General features: G+C 42.3%; 1 protein-coding gene across 3 annotated transcripts; it reads right to left on the reverse strand.

Moving 5' to 3' along the window:
- Positions 1-3446: 3446 nt before the first annotated feature.
- LOC106807145 (DNA repair and recombination protein RAD54B-like) lies at positions 3447-19662 on the reverse strand. Of its 3 annotated transcripts, none has more exons than XM_014809405.1 (21): positions 19590-19662; positions 16190-16351; positions 14315-14475; positions 14051-14175; positions 13585-13720; positions 13310-13397; positions 12299-12469; positions 11902-11982; positions 11514-11668; positions 11304-11351; positions 11080-11161; positions 10773-10853; positions 10419-10568; positions 9825-9936; positions 8679-8858; positions 8248-8352; positions 7487-7767; positions 5380-5506; positions 4946-5052; positions 4603-4782; positions 3447-3887 (listed from the first exon to the last, which is right to left on the reverse strand). In XM_014809405.1, exons 2-21 carry the CDS (start codon positions 16340-16342, stop codon positions 3588-3590), a joined length of 2823 nt encoding a protein of 940 aa, XP_014664891.1. In that variant the 5' UTR covers positions 16343-16351; positions 19590-19662; the 3' UTR covers positions 3447-3587. The 3 variants fall into 3 exon arrangements, with proteins under 3 accessions (XP_014664891.1, XP_014664892.1, XP_014664894.1); XM_014809406.1 differs by having other exon boundaries at positions 16190-16352; positions 19577-19656; XM_014809408.1 differs by having other exon boundaries at positions 19565-19649.
- Positions 19663-19724: the final 62 nt, after the last annotated feature.

Consider the following 19724-nt stretch of genomic DNA (forward strand, 5'->3'; position numbering starts at 1 on the left):
CTCTCTCTCTCTCTCTCTCTCTCTCTCTTCTCTCTCTCTCTCTCTCTCTCTCTCTCTCTCTCTCTCTCTCTCTCTCTCTCTCTCTCTCTTCTGTCTCTCTCTCTCTCTCTCTCTCTCTCTCTCTCTCTCTCTCTCTCGTTCCCTCTCCTTCCCCCCTCTCTCTCTCTCATTCTCTTTCTTTATCTGCCTCTCTTTCATCCCTCCCTCTGTCTTTCTCACTCTATTTTTTACTCTGTATTCCCATTGCTTCTGCCTTTCGTCTTTACTTGCTCTCTTCATTACCACTTCTATTTTTAAACCTGTTCCGCCTCTCCCGTTCTTGTCTCTGTTGACTAATTTTCCAATATAACCTGTGACTTGTCTACAATAGGAAACTTATTGTGCACATGGGAAACATTTTCATTTTCCAATTATTGTTACTCAGTATTGTAGGTGATAGGGAGTACCTTTATATACTTTATACTACAGGGTCATGTCGTTATCTCCTTAGTTAGTAGCTAGTAACGAACAAATTGTAAAGATAGACTATACTGGTACACCTGTACATTATGTTATTACAGGTGTACAGTCAAACTTATACTTAACTTAAAACGACTGCCAACGACTGCTTAAATTAAGACTGTCAAACTTAACAGTCAGTACTCATAAAAGTAGGTGTACAGTCAGGTGTTATAACTAGTCCCGATTTTCCAGCTGTGTCTTAATTATATGTATATCATTCCCGCAGGAACGTAGCCAAGCCACGCATGCAGAGATACACATGCACTCACGAACGTATACACGTACGCATGCGCGCACGCAGATGCACACACACACACGCGCGCACGCGCACACACATAACATACACACACACACACACACACACACACACACACATGCACGCGCGCGCGCACGCACACATAACATGCACGCGCAAACTAATTCTTGTTATGCATCAGCAGCTACAGCATCATGAACAAAACAACGAAAATGCTCTGCCAACAGATCAAATGCGCTCGTGTGTGTCAGAATGCAATAAATATGTAGATGACGCAATTGACTTTGTGATATTCAACAGAGCGATCCTGTAGAAATCTAGTAGTAGGATCTCTGTGTTAAATTCCACGTGTGTGTTTAGCCTATACTTGTGTGTGTGTGCGTGTGTGTATGTCTAGCCACACTGCCACACTGTGTCAGCGAACAAGTTTTGATCTCAGTTGTGATTGTTGCGATGAAAAACTGCGATAGGTGAGATGAGATGATATTCTAGCACGTTATTCTACGTACTATGTGTTATTTTAACTATGTGTGTTGTTAGCAGCCTATACCAATGTAAATTACCAGTAATTGTGAGAGCACTGTTGGGCAGTGCTAGGTCAGTTGTTGGAGTTCTATGCAAAACTAAGCGAAGCACCGCATAGAGGGCCACGCATAGTCCAGCCTAGTGCAAAGAACAACAGTTAATGCTGTATAATATAGTTGAGAGGACCATTTTGTTAATTATTTTGTGTTTTACAGCATGTCCATGTTCGTGCATCGTTATCGGTAGAAAGCCTGCCAGGAATGCTTGACTGTTAAACTGTTACTTGTTTATTGAATAATTGTAAAGAAGAGCTACTTTGGGCGCTCTAGGAATAGAAGATACCCGGATTATATACGTAGTTGTTGGTATCCTCTGCTGTTATTAAAGTCTAGGCGATTATGTGTGTTATTATTGTATGGTAGTTATGACGGTACATAATATAACCTGCAAGTGTCAGGGTATTTAGATGCAAGCAATCAATTTTGAGCTAAATTTGCACTGTAAAGCCCAGTTGTAACATTCCCGCAGTGAATATATATACTCCGTACTTACTCAAATGCATTTGCTACAAAAGAACGATATGTAGTTGCCAATGAACACTGCCAGATTGTGTCGTTCGTTAGCAGGGTGAAAAAAGAATGTGTCTAGCAGCCGACAGATGCGTTGTTTGCTATAAAACGACAGGACCCGCTGTGTTAAATGCTAGCAGACGCAAGAACCTGTTGTTGTGTGCTTGCAGCAGACACAAGAACATTAATTAACTCCCTCACTAGGGACGAACCGTAATTGACCTTGCCACCTGGAGTGATTGACAGGTAGCTCTGACCAATCAGCATTGTGATGGGGCATTCTAAAAGTTCTGCTTAGTAACGAACTGCCCCGTAGTCAACAATTTGGTGTGTAAGCCGTATGAAAAGCGGTCCAACTACACCGACCTGATAACAATATCCGATATGGTTATCTCTCTATGACGGATGGGTCAATTACCATATCCCATACTTATATAGAAGTTTAATAGCAATTGGTAAATACCAGTTATTGTTATTTGTTAATGTTACTTAATCCATGTCTGGTCGTGACGTCATGCGTTTTTGCTACCCCTAGCAACAAAGTTCTTCCATTGTGACTTCCACTGCTCACCGTGTTTATGTACCAAGATATGATCAATCGGATCTTTACTTTTACAATATTTTTTGGTGAACCAAGTGATCATGAAAGTTGACCAGACGACAATGTTAATCTGTTGATCTCCATATTAGAAATGGCCTATATATATGCATTAATTTAATGCAGTGTAATTTATTGATTTTGGTCACGTTGCTTCGGTTAACATGCAATATATACTGTTGTATAATTGTGATCAAATTTCACGCTTTACTCAGGCTTATGCCAGTAATAATGCAATGTAATTCATTATTTTTTGTGTCGGTATGTGATTTATTCGTTTTTTTATGGTTTTGGGGTAATAGGAAGGTGGTTTTTTTAATGTTTTTCATTTGATTTACAAATTGGTTATGTGTTTTTGCGTAACTAAACGTGTAATATGCATGTGGTTATTGATTTCATAAAACCATTCCATTACTAAGTTTGATTTGTTTTCAAATTGGCGTTTGGTTCGATAACTTAAAATCTGACGGAACCAGAAAGAATAGTCTTTTATAAAATAATGTGCACAAATCATGTGGGTTGCACCATATATACATATTATATATATATATATATACATACATACATATATATATATATATAGTGTGTAGCAAACCTGTAATGAACTGTTCATGGGGTGAATGTGTGAAATACGTCATGTTAGCGACGTTATACAAAAATATAAACTGACACTGTAGAACAGAATGCAACTAGTAGTACTGTTTGCAATAAGCGTTTCCTTCCTAAAGGAGGGTGGTTAACTATGCCTAATTTTGGCATTGCCCTACTGGCATGTTGAACCACTTATTGGTTAGGTAGGTTCCTAGTAATCTACACACACGAATAAGACAGGAACAAGTCTAATATCAATGCTTCCTGTAGAAATATAGTATTTTATCGCTGAAAATTGATTTGAATCAGTTTCATTCGGAGTAGTCTCATGGTGCGATCTAGGACACATTTAAATGTGATATCCAGCATGAATTCAAGGCACACATAATTACAGAATAACTGAAAATATTTTTGTAAGAACATAATTTATTATATAAGATTTACAAGTTTACAATATAATAAGATTTACAAGTAATATATTATACATAACAATGTTACAGTAGATTGTGCATTTAACAACAAAATCTATAGAATAGGAAGTTAAGAGTCATTCAGCCACTGTTCCTGGTTTTGCCTGCTCGTTGGCTACATTTCTGAATACAAAGCTTATCGTGTTCACAGCCGATTTAAGATGGCTGCCGGGCATCAACTCGTAATTAATCGGTGCTGCGTGATGTTCCCAGTCCATCAGTTCGTCCATGGACAGACTGGTAGACATCCGATCTATTGCGACCCCTGCAGCTAGGTTGCGGTGTGACACTGGGGGGCGAGATTGGCCGATATGACACTCACAATCAAGCAGGTCATGGGTGGTGCTGGGAGTTCCCTGGCTAAGCTTGAACAGGTCCTGCAGGAAGAACAATCATGTTAGATCCGAGGTCATTCAAGGTTGGGCTTCCAAGTTACTTCATGCAAAATGCTTTTTTTACTGATAAGCAGAAATGAAAGGCGGTTACACCATCGCATTAATAAATAAACGTACAAGAATGTTCCATGTACAGACCTAGATAGCGCATCTTTACCTCCGCCCAACGGAGTTGGAGGAGGTTATGTTTTCGCTCTCGTGTGCGTGTGTTTGTGTGTTAGTGTGTTCGCGCGATCGATATTAGCGCGTCAGCCAGCGAGCCAGCCAGCGCAGCGAGCCAGCGAGCGTGTACATGTGAGCGAGCAGCAGCAACGAGCGGCATTACATCATCATACATGTCAGTACGCTGGCGTATATTGTGGGTTATGCGTGTGTTCGTGAGGCGTATGGCGTATGTCGCTGGCGGAGGTATGCACTCTCCGTGAGTGCACTCTATCTAGTTTCTAATTGTTATTTCAATTTTTTACCTAGTAAATTTGCTATGTCGCATTAGCAATCTCTCATTTAACTGAAAATGGTTGCTAAACCTGAAATATTCATAGTACTAGTTTTAGATACTTTATAATATAGCTACTGGTATACTATAGATACATTCAGATAGTATAATTTACTAGTACACAATGGATAGCAACGTGAACATATCGATACAACTGACTGTTTTGATATATTCATGTTGATAGTAGTACACTAAAGTTACCTTCAAATCGTCTTTAGAGAACTGAACTTTGCCTAAAGTCTTTGCGTCGACTACGGCCCCACTCAGTCCCTGCTTGCTGACCTGTCTCTGATAGACCTTCTCCTCGATTGAGCCCGTGGTCAACAGCCTGTAGATGTGGACAGTCCTTCTCTGACCGTCCCGCCACACTCGCGCCATCGCCTGAACAAGAATTCATGATCAGTCACTGACCGCTCATTAATCAATGAACTTGCTATTTGCCGCCGATTATCACGTATCCGCTTCACGCAATCACCTATGCGTCATCATCATTGATACCAACAAGTGGCATGGTTAATAAATGTTGTTCCAGTCTGCATGGTACCTGTAGATCGTTGGCGGGGTTCCAGTCTATGTCGTACAGCACAATTCTAGATGCACCGATGAGGTTTATGCCCTGACCACCAGCCTTGCAGCTCAGCAGAAATACAACTAAAAGTAATAAGAAAAACTTTTCCACCAAAAGCAAAACAACTGCCGTCTGAAAATGAATATGATACCACTGACTGAATAATATTTCCATTAGCGAAAGCATAAAAGATCATTTCTGATTCGGCGAGACAAAATGCTAGTGTGGACACACAACTGAATGCTTATACTCGTAGATATATTTTGAGATACAAACACGTCAGCTTTTGATAATGCTAGACGCCGCATCCCATGCCACTTTCGTAAACCACATGTACTCAAACGTCTGACTGCATGGCACCACTGAATGATTTACGAACAACACGCGAGCGTGTCTGCGGGCGCTCTTACATTCCTGCCCGTGACGACTATTGAACTGCTCGACTAGGTCCTGCCGCCTGCCTGTAGGTGTCGCTCCATCCAGTCGTAGGAACCTGTAGCCTTCGTGCACACACAACTCCTGAAGGATGTCGAGTGTCTATACGAACACAGAGAAACACAATCAGGCCAAAACAAAATATATGTGTGGTTACCGTTACATGCTGAAAAAAAATAAGGTAGGTAGGTAGGGAAAACATTTTATTTTCTTGAAATATTTTATTTACGAACCATTTCCGAAGGATGTGCGTTGTGCCTTTTGAAGCAGGAACTTAAAAAAATTTAAATTAAATTTATTTTTTTATTTTTTTATTTTTTTGACTAAAGAAAATTGACAATTAAAATGTTTAGGCTCGCTGGGAATAAATAGGGTCGGCCGGGAAACCGTTACCACACCTATATTTTGTTTTGTCCTCACCGTGGAGCCCATTGTCAGAAACGAAATGATTCTTAACATTAGTCTCGACATTCAAGTTTTTCTCTTAGACCGTTGACAGGAAAACAGAGAGTTATGAGAATGAAACAACTCCTAGCGAATTTCCTCACAGCTTTAGAAAACAAAATTCTGTCAATGGTCTATGAGAACAAGTGCCGCATTAGCGACAGTGCTCATCTGAGGTCTGCTGCTCTACTGTACTGGCCTTTGTTTCTGTAAAAGGTTGAAAGCCTGTTCTATCGCTAAACCGGCAACGTCATCATCAAAACTGTGTAGCATAGGTATTAACACTAAAACTAAACCCTAACAATGCATCCTACTTCATACCTGCTCGACTGTCTTATATATTTGTGTCATAATGTATCACTAGGCCTATAGTTGCCGCGAGATGGCGCGTGCAAGTGTAATCAATAATCAAAGATGGCATCGCCCTTCGTGCATTGGTGATAAGTCAAGAAAGTAGAGATTACAAACCTAATTCCATTGAGTTGCTGAAATTTACAGGCTAAAATCCAAGTATATTCAGGCAGGCGACAATTTCGCTCAGCTGTGAGTAATAAATTAAACACATCTGCATTGCAGGTGTGCATAATCACCTACATTTCGGATGACGCTAGCCACACGAGAATTCAGGGTGCTATTAATTTACAGACTGCTTTAGAAAATAATATGATTTAAGGAGTGTAAACCTTGTTCAACAAACTTTTGTCTTTGCAATTGAACTGCAAATGTAGCCTCACATCCACACAGGTATGGGATCTAATAATAGCAAAAGCAGTTCAGTCCTTTGTTAACAGTCAACAAATCCATGTTTAACCCTCCTCTTGAGGGTCAAAAGGTTATCAGACACTTACTCTTCGCACGTCAGTGGAAAGCACATTTCATGGTCCTTTCAATAAAGAGATAAAAATGGTAGGTCAGTGCTGAAACAAAAAAGTTTTTCACTGTCCGTTAGGCCATGTCCTCAGAAAATGTCTGATATCTGACCTTTCCCCACTGCCCTTTGACCTGTGACCTCCAATTTCGCACTGGTGATGGGTTTCCTGCCCATCACACTATACACCGAATATTAAGAGCATAGGTCAAGCCGTTCAGATTTGTGCCGCAATTCTGTATTTCCTCCTATACCTTAAGTTAAGGGGGAAATATTCCCCCTCCGTTGACACATCTTGACCTTTGACCCTTGACTCCCAAATTGGTCATCCCGAGTCCTTGTCACAATCCCCCCCCCCACGTCCCGAATATCGTCACCGTACGTCGAGCGGTTAATATTTGTGCCCAACTGTTGACGCACGGGCGGATGGACGCACGCACGCACGCACGAACGATCATGCGATTCTACAAGCTGCATCTGACTACGTCAGATGAGCTAAAAAGTCAACGTTAAGCCTAATTACATTCTGAAAACAGGACTATGGTTGATACACAGCTCAAACAGCAGTCACCCAGCATCGCACTGGTCCAGTTCTGTGTGGTTTCCTCCTCATAAGCGCAGTGATGTTAACGAACACTCGTTATAACAGAAACCCATTAAGCATTTATCGCCCAACACGCTGTGTTGGGTCACACCAAGCAGGAAACTGTCTAACTCGATGTAAGCATTTTCGCTGCCGTTGACGCAATCTAAGATGGCCGCTCACCCACCTGTGTGTAACTGGAGACGACCACAATCTTCTCCACCGGTGTCTGTCTATACAGAGAACTCAGCAGTTCACTGAGAACAGTAAGCTTCCCCGAATCCTCCGTGCAGAGACCCTCCTCTCCATACCCACTCGGGAAGAGGGGAAGGACACCCGCGTAGAGGCCTTCAGTAACAACAGCTCTTTCTTCAGCGGCGTCGGTCTGCAGCGCCGCCTGGTGGACAAGCATCGGGTGGTTGCATAGTTTCTTCAGTGCAGATATGCACACCAGGTGGCAGCTGCCATCTACAGCAATCAGGAATGAAAAATCATCGATGCTTCAGCACATAGAAATACTTTGAAATGTGTCAACTATCTTTAAACTGTAATCAGTCACGATTTTATAGTCGAGTTATATCCGAGCGTGGATCAACCTTATTTGTTCATGAAGTCAGCTAATATTGTCCGAAATTCTGCTTACAATCAGAGTTACAAACAGCTTTAAAAAATTCAAACAGTTTAAATAAAACATTTTAAAAGCACAACTACCGCAGACCACACGTTTTATGAAGACAACCCGATTCATGAAGTCTTGTTAGAATGGTCTAATATCAACAACACGACATATGAAATAATAAAATTTGTGCTATCTCTCGTTGAACTCAAGAGAGTATCAAATGAAGCCAGAGAGCACTTCACACGTTGGTAGCAGCAAACAGATGAGGGGGAGCAATGCAGCCATACAGCAGGGAGGCAGAGAAAGAAGCCCTGGCGACTTAACAGTACCTGTGTCGTATTGCTTCAAGCAACTTTTGACTGCCCGCGATTGTAACAGCTGCCGATAGATGGACAGTTGGAGTGTGGATGGTTGACAGAACACCACCATCTCGACTGCAAGAGTAAGAGCGGTAATGTCATGCAAATATGTGCTTCATCATCAAAGCCATCGTCCCTACTGTCATCATCATCATCATCATCATCATCATGCGAATGTTTCGTGGCTATCATCATCGTTATTCTCATCATCATCATACGATTGTTTCATGGCCATCATCATCGTTATCCTCATCATCATCATCATCATCATCATCATCATCATCATCATCATACGATTGTTTCGTGGACATCATCATCATCATCATCATCGTCGCCATCGTTAGCTTCCTCGGCTTCGTTCTCACGTCCCCAGCATCAACAACGCCGCACGCGTCGCTCACCTCTCGGCGGCAGGTATCTGTTGTTGACGTCCTGGGTGCGCCGCATCACAAACTCGGCCGTGAGGCGGCCCAGCTCGGCGGCCCGCGCCTCCCCGACGTGTCGCTCCTCGCCGCTCGCGCCCGGCTGCCGCGACCTCACGATCGCCTCCTCGTAGACCCTCCGGAAGGTCGCGCTCGAACCTGCACGTCGAGAAATGGTCAGATCGCTGCCTCTCGGACAGCGCCACGGAGAAAGACGAATGAGAAGATTGAGGGACTGTCGCCGAATCGAAAAGAACATGTTAAAATTGACTCGGCGTGCACGCGTAGCAAATAACGTGATAAATTTAGTAGGCTACCGCACATCAACAGAAAATATTTCTTTACTACTGTGTGTACAATTGTACAATCGTGTACAGCAATGGTGTACATCTAGTTCGAGGTTGACACTGACTCAGAGTGTAGAGGAGCCTTGGTTGCAGAGTGCAGCAACCGAAACATTTCTCTGCCTCCCATTATTATATCATTATGCGAAACTGAGATCGCAAACGAGACGTGAAACCGTTGTGTCGTCGTCAATGTCACGCCGCAACCACAAACGCGAATTCCTCAAGTTTAAACGACGATGACTTCGCTAATATCACTATAGTCGTTGACGGCTGCGAGATCCTGCCTGCGGGAGAGAGAGAGAGAGAGAGAGAGAGAGAGAGAGGCTCGAGGAGAGAGAAGAGAGACGAGGAGGTGGCCCGCCCGCCCCGAGCCGCCGCTTGGGAGGGCCCCCCGTCCCTGCAGCTGCGGCTGTGGGGCCGCGCGCCCGGGGCTGTGCTATTCGCTGTGGACCGCCCGTGCGCCGACTGCTCACTCTTGTGCTGCTCGGCTGCTCTGGGGCGACCGACTGCAGCTCGCGATGCGGAGGGAGACCCCGGAGCGGCGACGGCAGTCAAAGCCGCGGTAGAGGCAGAGAAAGACGACGAACTTGAGAGACGAGAGAATGACGGAGCGAAGAGCAAAAGCCGAGAGTGAGAGGCAGAGGAGAAGGAGAGAGAGACGGACAGACGAGCCGCGGCGGCGGTTCGCGACGCGCCACCCACCTCGAGAGAGATTGAGCAGAAAGAAAGAGAGAAGCGACGGGAGATCGAGAGAGCAAACGGCGCGTCCGTCACTCACCAAGCACGCCCGGATTGCAGAAATCCACAAGCGCAAAGAATTCCTGTAGGTCGTTCTGCACGGGTGTGCCCGTCAGCACTATCCTTCGCCGGATGTCCAGCGAATTGATCAGCTGCAACGTAAAAACGCGGCTCCGTCAATGGTCACGCGAAATCATAATTTTCCTATACATTTTTGACAATCGTATTCGTCAATACTATTTATGTTTAGCGGTTGAGTACATTCTCATAAATACTTTTTGTAATGCGCATGTGCATATATATGCATTTAACATGTGCAATATAAGTCAATAATTCCTTATTAGTATTAATTAGCATTGGTATTAGTATTAGCATTAGTATTAGAATTAGTATTAGACTATTAGTATTAATTAGTATTAGTATAAGTAGCAAATTAGCAGTTGCAAGACACATATACGTTAGATGCAAATGGTGGACGTATAACAGGTTTATAATGGCAACAAGGCGACTCATAAAAGATTTTATGTTCGTTTAACAGTTCTGTTTCTCTGCGTTAAGTCATAGTCATCATCGCAGCCCGAAGTTTCAGGGACGGGGCGGGTCGGTCGGGTTGAGCGGAGGAACTCTTGCTCACCGTCGTCGTCTTGATGGCAGCATTCTTCAGCCTGTGCCCCTCGTCGCAGACGATCAGGTCGAACTTCACGCCGCTCACGTCCGCGTGACACTTCATGAGCATCTCGTAGGAGACAACCATCACCGGGTAGACGGGCGACCTCGCAAACTCCTGCCACACACATGCATGCAATTACGCCTGCGGCGTCAGTCATTCTAATAATATGGTGGTTCTAGAACTTCGAAAATACTTGCGAGTAGAGCGGAAATATGATAACGCACTCGTTATGCAAAACAGATTACAATCGCTTCTTTGTCGCAGACGTCACATCATTCATTAAAGAAGAAATCGAGTATTTATGCTGAGAATGCTTACATCCACCCGTGCTTCCGATGTTACAGCAAAGACAGCCATCCTTTCTTTACCCAGCCACTTCTTAAATTCATTGCACCAGTTCTTAAATGCATAATAATTTTCAATTGTCAACTTTCAATCACAACTTTAACTTACATAGCACAGTATATGAGAGTATCAAAGTAAAATATCATGAATTGCTACGTGCCAATATTTTCATTATTATTTTTTATAAAACTAATCAGTCAAAATCATTCAACAGCGATGGAAAAGGACATTTTTCTAATTTATCAATTGATAATAATGATTTCAAATTCACTCATCACACCTGTACTAGGCTACCAGGTGTCACAATGAGAATCCTCTTCAGAGATGGCTTGCCTCCATACACACCTTGCTTGTACAGGGTCCTGCAACAAACAGTGCCATACTGAGAAACAGTGGCAGCCCCTCAAGCATGCTCCCACCTGCTCATATGTAAATCGTTAGTGAAAGCGGATTAATATATGCTGACACAAAGCAGTGGGTTGTACGAGTCAAAAACAAGCTTACCAAATGACGGAGATGCACTGCAGAGTTTTGCCCAATCCCATGTGATCCCTGTAGATAAAAAGCAACATGTACAAAAGTAAGATGGGGTGATACAGATCCAACTATAGACAAATTACTCGTGGTACGATCAGTGACTTATAATGCACATAGCAAAAGAGACAGGGAGAGAGCATAGAGCATTGCGAGGTGATATTGGTACGTGTTACTCACGCCAATATGGCGCCGCATCCCATGTAGTCTCTCATATCCATCAGGCATTCATAGAGGAAGGTCACACCCTCTCGCTGATGAGGCCTTAAGTATACAGACAGGTACGGATCAACAACCACGTCCACGAGTGGCAGGCCACTTTTATTATATTCCTTCTGCAACATTTAGATAAAGACACATTAAATATGCCAAGTGGCCAAGATACGTGTGAAGCACACAGAAGCATGGCACATTTACAGTTCCCAGACGAAACTGCAGGGGCAAGTAAGTCATCAAAGATATTCGTGAAAAAAAGATTACAATGAGGCAGATATGCGTGCTCATTCGAAATGTGTGAAGTGAAGATAGCAATACACAGAACCAGCAAAAACGTAGAACGAAATCTTGCCTGGTGTTTACGAGATGGAGTTGGCATCACAAGCGCTCCGGGGCTAGTTGGATCATGCCTTGGTCTAACAGACAATGCCACCTATCAACATACTCACGTAGTCATTGCAAGCACAATAATTAACAAACAATGACAAACAACAATCATTCAAATAATGATTTCACACGACGTACAAATGCAACCAACAAGTAAACGAAACCTGCTTCATTATAGATGCACAATACATTTTATATTATATGTAATAATATATCATAGTGAAATGTATATAATATTCCCTATTATCTACTTCTGATATATATCATAAAAATAATGTATGTATCACAAAAACAGAAGCATTAATGTTAATAAAGAATACTAATTAGAGGAACATGGCTAAGAAAAGCCATAATGGGTTCACCTTCTTCACTGAGACATTGGTAACATCTGCACCAACTTTTTGGGGTCTGACAAAAGGCTTTGGTGGCGCAGTCAATGCTGCAGATGACATCAGAGTATTATCCACTGTTGTGGATGCTGTCTGAAAGCACTTGCCACTCATGTAATGTTCTGTTGAGATGCAACCCATCACCTATAAAATACAGCACACATAGGCATGCATATATATGCATTAATTTACACCCACATAGTTTTCTGTGGTCATATCTGTGAACATAGTCTGTCTATCAATATGTCAATCGAAACAGCAAAAATTGAGCTAATTTTTTCTTGAGGTGGCTACTCAAGCACTCTCATTGAAAAGCAGGTTGGCATCAGAAAGCAATTCAACTAATCATCAACGAAATAAGAACCATGTCTAACAGCCTGCTTGCCGATCCAACCAAGAATCACTGCTGGTGAATGTGACTGTAATTCTAAACACGTGTAACTTCCTAATAACCAGGGGTAGAATTTAACTTTTGAAACCACTCGCAATTTTTTGCGAATGGGTCAAATTTCAACTCGCAAAATCAGAAACACTCGCATTTTTAATATAATTATTTTTGTAGTGTATAATATGCTTTAATTAACACTTTAATTAACACTTTAATTAAAAATATTATCTTTTTAGTTACTTTATAAATGTTATATAATGTTGAGACGACTTTATTAAACCAGGCTACAAAGCGTAAAGATAGAATACTCTCGGTAGCGGCCGCTCGCGCGAGGTTTATATAATCCTTACTCAGTTTCTAGACAGTACGTGTTATAATTTTGCAGAAATTAGTTGGTCTAGTTCCGTTATGACTTATGTTGACAACTTGTTACTTTTAAAATGCCTGGATATGGGATGTTGAATTTTGATAGTTATCACAACAGATTATATGTCACTCGCACAAAAATGCAAGTGCTTATGTTTTCTACTCGCAATTTCGGAAATCCACTCACATTTTGCGAGTGTGCGAGCCCGTTTCGAACCCTGATAACATACTTCAACCTCCTTGCCACCAACGACTAGTGTGTGACCATCCTGCATGCTTTCCATGTCAGTCTTCCTGTAACCAGTACCTTTGCCAATCCTGCAAAATGTTGACAATATCAACAATTATAAAGCAAATACTCTTTTTAAATTATAAGCATTTAGGACCATTTTCCATGCACCGATTGGTCAAAGCTATAACAACATTCACGAACAAATTTAGGAACTAATGAAATATATCAATCAACCATGACAATCCAAATATTTATAATGATTATTTAACCTACTCTTTTCCTTCAATATCTTTGAGAGTCACACTACGCCCCCTGGTAATCAGCACAGCATCGCCTTCCCAATTCTTGTGCTTCTTCTTGGATAGCTTGCACCAAACAACACTGTAGTAGTGGCTCACTGGTGCCTCATCTGTTTAAGAAATCAAGAATGAAATGGTATAGTCACTAGCAAATATGTAAGGCAATCTGCGTGGCAAGAATACATGCATGACGAAATGCTGTCAGCTCTTCAGCCTAATAACCATTAGCAAGAATATATGTGTTATAATATGCATACTACATATCTAGTGAATATGCGATAGACAATATTTCTGTTGTATCCTTTGCACTTTAAACTTTGCCTGCCTAATATTGACTGGTTTCATTAATTCATATATCATGATGAGTATCATGCCACTTTTCCTGAGCCCTGCTGATGGGCAGATATTTATGACACATAATAAAGCATCACATGGCTTACCACTGGCCTGCTGAACAGATGGAGCCACTGGTTGCAACGTTTGTGAGACCGTGGAAGCCGATGGAGCCCGGAACTTCGGAGCCAGTCTAGACTGCACTGTTAACCTATCGGCAGACTGTGTCGTGCTAAGGAAAAGGCAAATAACAATGAACAGTAGCTTACAAACTTCGAATTGATGCCAGTTAGTAGTTACACATTATTCTATTAATTGTGGTACAACTGTAGAAAGAACGTCAACTTATTTATTTATTTATTTATATGTACCATGGCACATTCTCCTTATACTGAATGGCACTTTTAGATGGCGATGATCTTTCTTTATTTTGTGGCGACACAAAATCATTTTCTGTAGAGTGCTCCTTTCCTACTGCACTGACAGGGACATGTGGTATTGCCACTGTAGATGTGTTACTGCTATCAATGGCCTAAAAAGAACACGAATGAAGATTGTGCACCATGTTCATGCAATGTTAATGGTTAAAATTCCTGGATCAGTGATAGGGAACATGCTTAGCATTAATTTTACTTCCAAAAGGCAGCAGTACTGTTAATTGCTAATGTACTATAGGCGTGTCACTTCCATGCAATGCTAACAATAGCATGGATTAACCTTTGTCTTGGATAATTGATTATAGTTACTGCTGATTGAATACTCTTAACTAATTAATAAAATTAATACTTAAAATTAAAATTGAAATAACATATTAATTGCCAGAATTAATTAAACAAATGCAAATTATAAGAAATTCAAACAAATAAAATAAAATAAATTTACAAATGCAGTGCGTATTTTCAAGAGCCCATTAACCCCAGCGCGTACAACGCTGAAATAGGAAAACCATGGTGTCGTTTCAGCAAAATTAATAAAGTTTACCTACCTTATTTTGATACTTCCCTACCGGAATATTATGCAGGAGTCATAGCTAGCCAATATAAGATCAACCGCTTGTCTCTACGATGTTCCTATGCCGAAATATAAAGCGATAAAAATCAAGTACTTCTAGGTAATCCTAGCGCCATATCACACAGTAACACGCCTCTCGCGCATTTAGTGACTGCTAATGTTGCTTCCGGTCGCCGCTTCGAGCGCTGACTCGTTACGTCATTACTACAGAGTTTACTACACCTAGCGTAAGAGTCGGGTCGCCATGGTGATGACCCGCCCCTTACGCTAGCTGTAGTAAACGTTGTAGTTTGAGTCATAGCTGCGACTGGAAATGTGAGACGAGATAGTAGAAGGAAAAGGAATGTTAAATCAGCAACACTATCGCAGGAGCAAGTAAATTATATTACAACGTGTTTAAGACAAGCGAAGCAGGACCACAGTGACGAGTTTTATTCGGCTATATGGGACTCGGTTGAAAAAGTGCACGAATTGAATGGAGTTAGAAAGAAATGTATAGACTTCATGAAATTATCAACGTCAGGCAAAAACTTAGTAGATGACTTGTGCGATAGATTTTGCAGTCTGTATGAAAAGAACACGATAGAAAGTTCTACGCGATATGCTATCTTTCTTACTGAATGGTTGGATAATGTTGCAACATACATCGTTGGTGACAAGTGCGTGAACATGGATTCGACCGGGGGAGAATGTGTACAACATTATGACAGTCAGCCAACTAACTGCCTATCCGGCGCGTGTAATAGTGCAGTGCTACATTCCGTAGCCTATGCTGTACAGAAGACTCTCAGCTCGTGGATCAACAACGACAACAGAAAATGGAGCAGTAGGTGTCTACCCAAAGTCCCTTGCGCTTTGTTCATTCATCCATATGATTCATCTCATTTATCAATGAACGACGAAAACATACGAGCTTTGTCGAAGCAACATTAGCAGTCACTAAACGCGCGAGAGGCGTGTTACTGGGTGATAGGATTACCTAGAAGTACTCGATTTTTATCGCTTTATATCTTGGCATAGGAACATATCGTAGAGACAAGCGGTTGATCTTATATTGGCTAGCTATGGCTCCTGCATAATATTCTGGTAGAGAAGTATCAAAATAAGGTAGGTAAACTTTATTAATTTTGCTGAAATGACACCATGGTTTTCCTATTTCAGCATTGTACGCTCTGGGGTTAATGGGCTCTTGGTATTTTTTATTAGTACTATTACTCTTAGTTCAGCGTCATTACCACTAATCCAGGTGCTGGTTCAGTCGCAGCTGATTTCTCAGATACTGGTGATGGGTCTCCTACATTGTCATTGGGCAACTTCACAAACGGGCAAACAAAGCGGGGCTTCTTCGTGGCCGAACCTTTTTGACTCGGTGCAGCAGATCGCCTCATGTTGGTAATCTGCAGGAGTGCAGCATATTGAGGCAATTATCATGACACTTTTTACAGCCTACTTTTTATATGCATTTAGTGCACAAATTAGTAGTAGTAGTACACAGTGCAAACACTACAATTTACAAAGTAATTGAGTATATCATGTCATGAGTAGTGTATCCTGCGGCAGTTAGTAGTTAATGAACGCGGGCTATAGTACTAGAGCTAGAGCACAGGCACTTGGAACATCTCAATAAAAAATATTAATGGTAAATAAACACGAAATGTACCAAAGTCTTAATGTTTCTCTACTCTATTTCGCCTATAATCACCTGTAAATGCCGGTCAAATGCTCATCTGCAACACACAAGTACACCGCACGCTTGCCCTGTGCTGGGTGCTCAAACAACATGAATAGGAGAGCAGGTTGGAAAGTGTGATCGCGAAATTCGTTGAACGCTCGCTTCATTTCACACGATCACAGACGAAACACATCCAACAGCTCCATCTAGTATCTATGGTACATAAATGTTCACTTGTTCAAATTATAACTCTGGCCTTTGTTCTTACCTACTCCCGCCAGCAGATATCTCGTGAAATCCTGCAGGAAATGTTCTCTCATGAAATGTAAAGAGGACGTATCATCCGAAAATCCCTAACGGCGCTACTTTCGATCGATCGCTGTAGTCGTGGTGCGTGACGTCATGCCGCGAGCATTGTGCTTGGCTTGGCGGGGCTCGAAGCGGAGGCTCGGAGCCGGCAGCAGCTCATCCCGCATGCAATGCGCCATATTACTCGTGTGATAAACAGACAATCTCGTCCTCTTTACATTTTCACGGAGAGAACATTTCCTGCCAGGATTTCACGAGAGTATCTCTGGCGGGAGTAGGTATGAACAAAGGCCAGCGTTATAATTTCGAACAAAGTGAAACACTTCTGTACACATGGATACAAGATGGAAGCTGTTGGATGTGTTTTTCGTTCTGTAGTCGTCGATGAAGATGGAACAAGTGTTTATCCGAGTCCGCACCCCCCCCCCCCCCCCGAGTCCGAGTCAGCAGTCCGATGTCCCGCCACCCCCGAGTCCGAGTCCGAGGTCCGAGTCCGCCGGCCACACGAGTCCGATCCACACCACCCCGACGTCCGAGTCCAGTTTGATAAAAAAAAGGGGGGGGCACAGGCACCGAAAAAGGCCATTCACTTTCTATGTATGTGTTTGTTTCAAAATGGTCGGGGGTGTTTTTTTTTTTTTTTCTTTCCCCTGCCTGCGATCTGTCACGTTTTTGCTAAAATAGAACAGCCTACCAACAAAACTTTGCATAAGTCGACATTGGGACCAGCTATTTGTGTCGACTTAGGAAAATAACGTGTTGGACAAATAAAATAACAATAATAATAAAAATTGCGTGCATTATGCGATTGTTTACGCTACGAACATTTTCTATATTGTATGTCAGAATCGCAGATTAGTGCGCCAATCATCCGACCTGTGGCTTTATGAGATTCATCTGGAAAAAAGCGAACCGTGCCAGTCGTAGACATCGAAGTGTATAGTCAGCCCGAAAACACAGAGACCACGAGTTCTATCGGAAACCTGGTCAAATAGTGAACGCGATCCATTGTGTTTTTACGCAGGACAATGACACGGCTTAGTTGAACAAAAGTGAGGATGGCTAGTACTTAGTACCTACTACCCTAGTACCTACACCTTCGAAGTGGCTAGAGGTCATATAGTAGTACGCTACTAGGTACTCGCAACGATGGTTCATGACATCATTTTTACACCTTTTGCCTTATAATTCACTCTGCTGCCAGCCGCAGTAGGACGATTGATTAACGCGGCGCTGTGTACATTATTTCATGGCCGTGGCTGTTCTAATGACGAATGGATGGCGCGTGAACTCGCGCCCGCGCCGATTTAATAGTGCGACAAACAAGGCATCTACGTAACCTATGTATGTAGTGGCTCCGTAGCCGGTCTCGACCCGAGTCCTCGAGTCCGGATGGGTTCGAGTCCGAGTCGAGGTCCGCAGTACATTGCACTCCGAGGCGAGACCGAGACCGGACGACCAAGGGAAAAACGGTCCGGAGACCGTCTCCGACGACAAAGACGAGCAGTCTCGAAGCAACCTACAACACTTTGCGCAAATTGAAGGCTGAGGCGTCCGACTGCCGAATATTGTGCGATCACACTTTACTACCAGCTCCTCTTAATAGTTTATTCATGTTGTTTTGTGCACATGCAGGCTAGATACAATAATGTAACCCAACAAGAGTAGCGGTTACAAAGCGCTCCCTATCCTTTTCGTGGAGGAGACGCCTGTGTGGTTCAACTCAGCAGTTTGCCGGTGTCTTTTTCCAGAACCTAGAAACTTCAAACTGCGGTTTATTCTCAACATGAACCTTTCTCCGCTATCCCGGAACTTACTATGTATCACAATATTCTGTATTAAACTAATATAACCTGTTATAAAAATTCGAAGTGACGAGCGGCGTATACATTGAGCGCCATTTATGTTGACCTGTGACGTACTTCGGTTTGAAAAGCGGATTCACCGACCAATCGGAGGGCGCTGCGTTAGCCGATCGCTATGCGCATAAGGAATTCGTACGTCACAGGTCAACAGAAATGGCGCTCTATGTATACGCCGCTCGTCACTTCGAATTTTTATAACAGGTTATATTAGTTTAATACAGAATATTGTGATACATAGTAAGTTCCGGGATAGCGGAGAAAGGTTCGTGTTGAGAATAAGCCCAGTTTGGCAGTTCTAGTTTCTGAAAACGCACCAGCAAACCCGCATGAGTGATTCACTCAGGCGTTCCTCCACACAAAAGGATAGGGACGCTTTGTAACCCTACCCTTGTTGGGTTACATTATTGTATCCAAGCGCGGGCTTGCGGTGTACTTGCATGTTGCAGATGAGCATTTGACTGGCATTTACAGGTGATTATAGGCGAAATAGAGTAGAGAAACATTAAGACTTTGGTACATTTCGTGTTTATTTACCATTAATTTTTTTTATTGAGACGTTCCAAGTACCTGTGAGCTAGAGTAGCGTCAGCCGTCAACAATGATAATCAACATAATTATCGACAACAACATTCACTAAGAGTAAGACTAAGAGTAAGATACTAGTCTTCAAAGCCCAACTCTCGCTTTAAATGAAGACTGTTATGTAATAGAAGTTAGATAAATAACGTAAAAATAATGCCCTGTGATTAAATACAAAAGTATACAAGTAATAATGAAGTATCGTGTCACCGTCAGTCTTTTTAATACGCAAGATTTGCGTGAAGCTTGCAAGAAGCTTGGCGCGCAACACACTTTCTTCGTGTTTAACCTGCCGAAACATGTTTGACGCTAGACTTTTAGCAAATATAATAATCACTATGGTGA

Source organism: Priapulus caudatus, unplaced genomic scaffold (genome assembly GCF_000485595.1).
Source record: "Priapulus caudatus unplaced genomic scaffold, Priapulus_caudatus-5.0.1 Scaffold197, whole genome shotgun sequence".
Lineage (NCBI taxonomy): Eukaryota > Metazoa > Priapulida > Priapulimorpha > Priapulimorphida > Priapulidae > Priapulus > Priapulus caudatus.

Bases quoted from the DNA above. Each gene is read 5' to 3' on its own strand.
- LOC106807145 (XM_014809405.1), bottom strand. From the start codon at position 16,342: ATGAGGCGATCTGCTGCACCGAGTCAAAAAGGTTCGGCCACGAAGAAG. The intron at 11,669-11,901 runs GCAAGATTTCGT...TAAATGTTGCAG, and splicing joins CTCCATCTCGTAAACACCAG to AAGGAATATAATAAAAGTGG. The intron at 5,507-7,486 runs GTGGGTGAGCGG...GTGTTCGTATAG, and splicing joins TCGTCTCCAGTTACACACAG to ACACTCGACATCCTTCAGGA.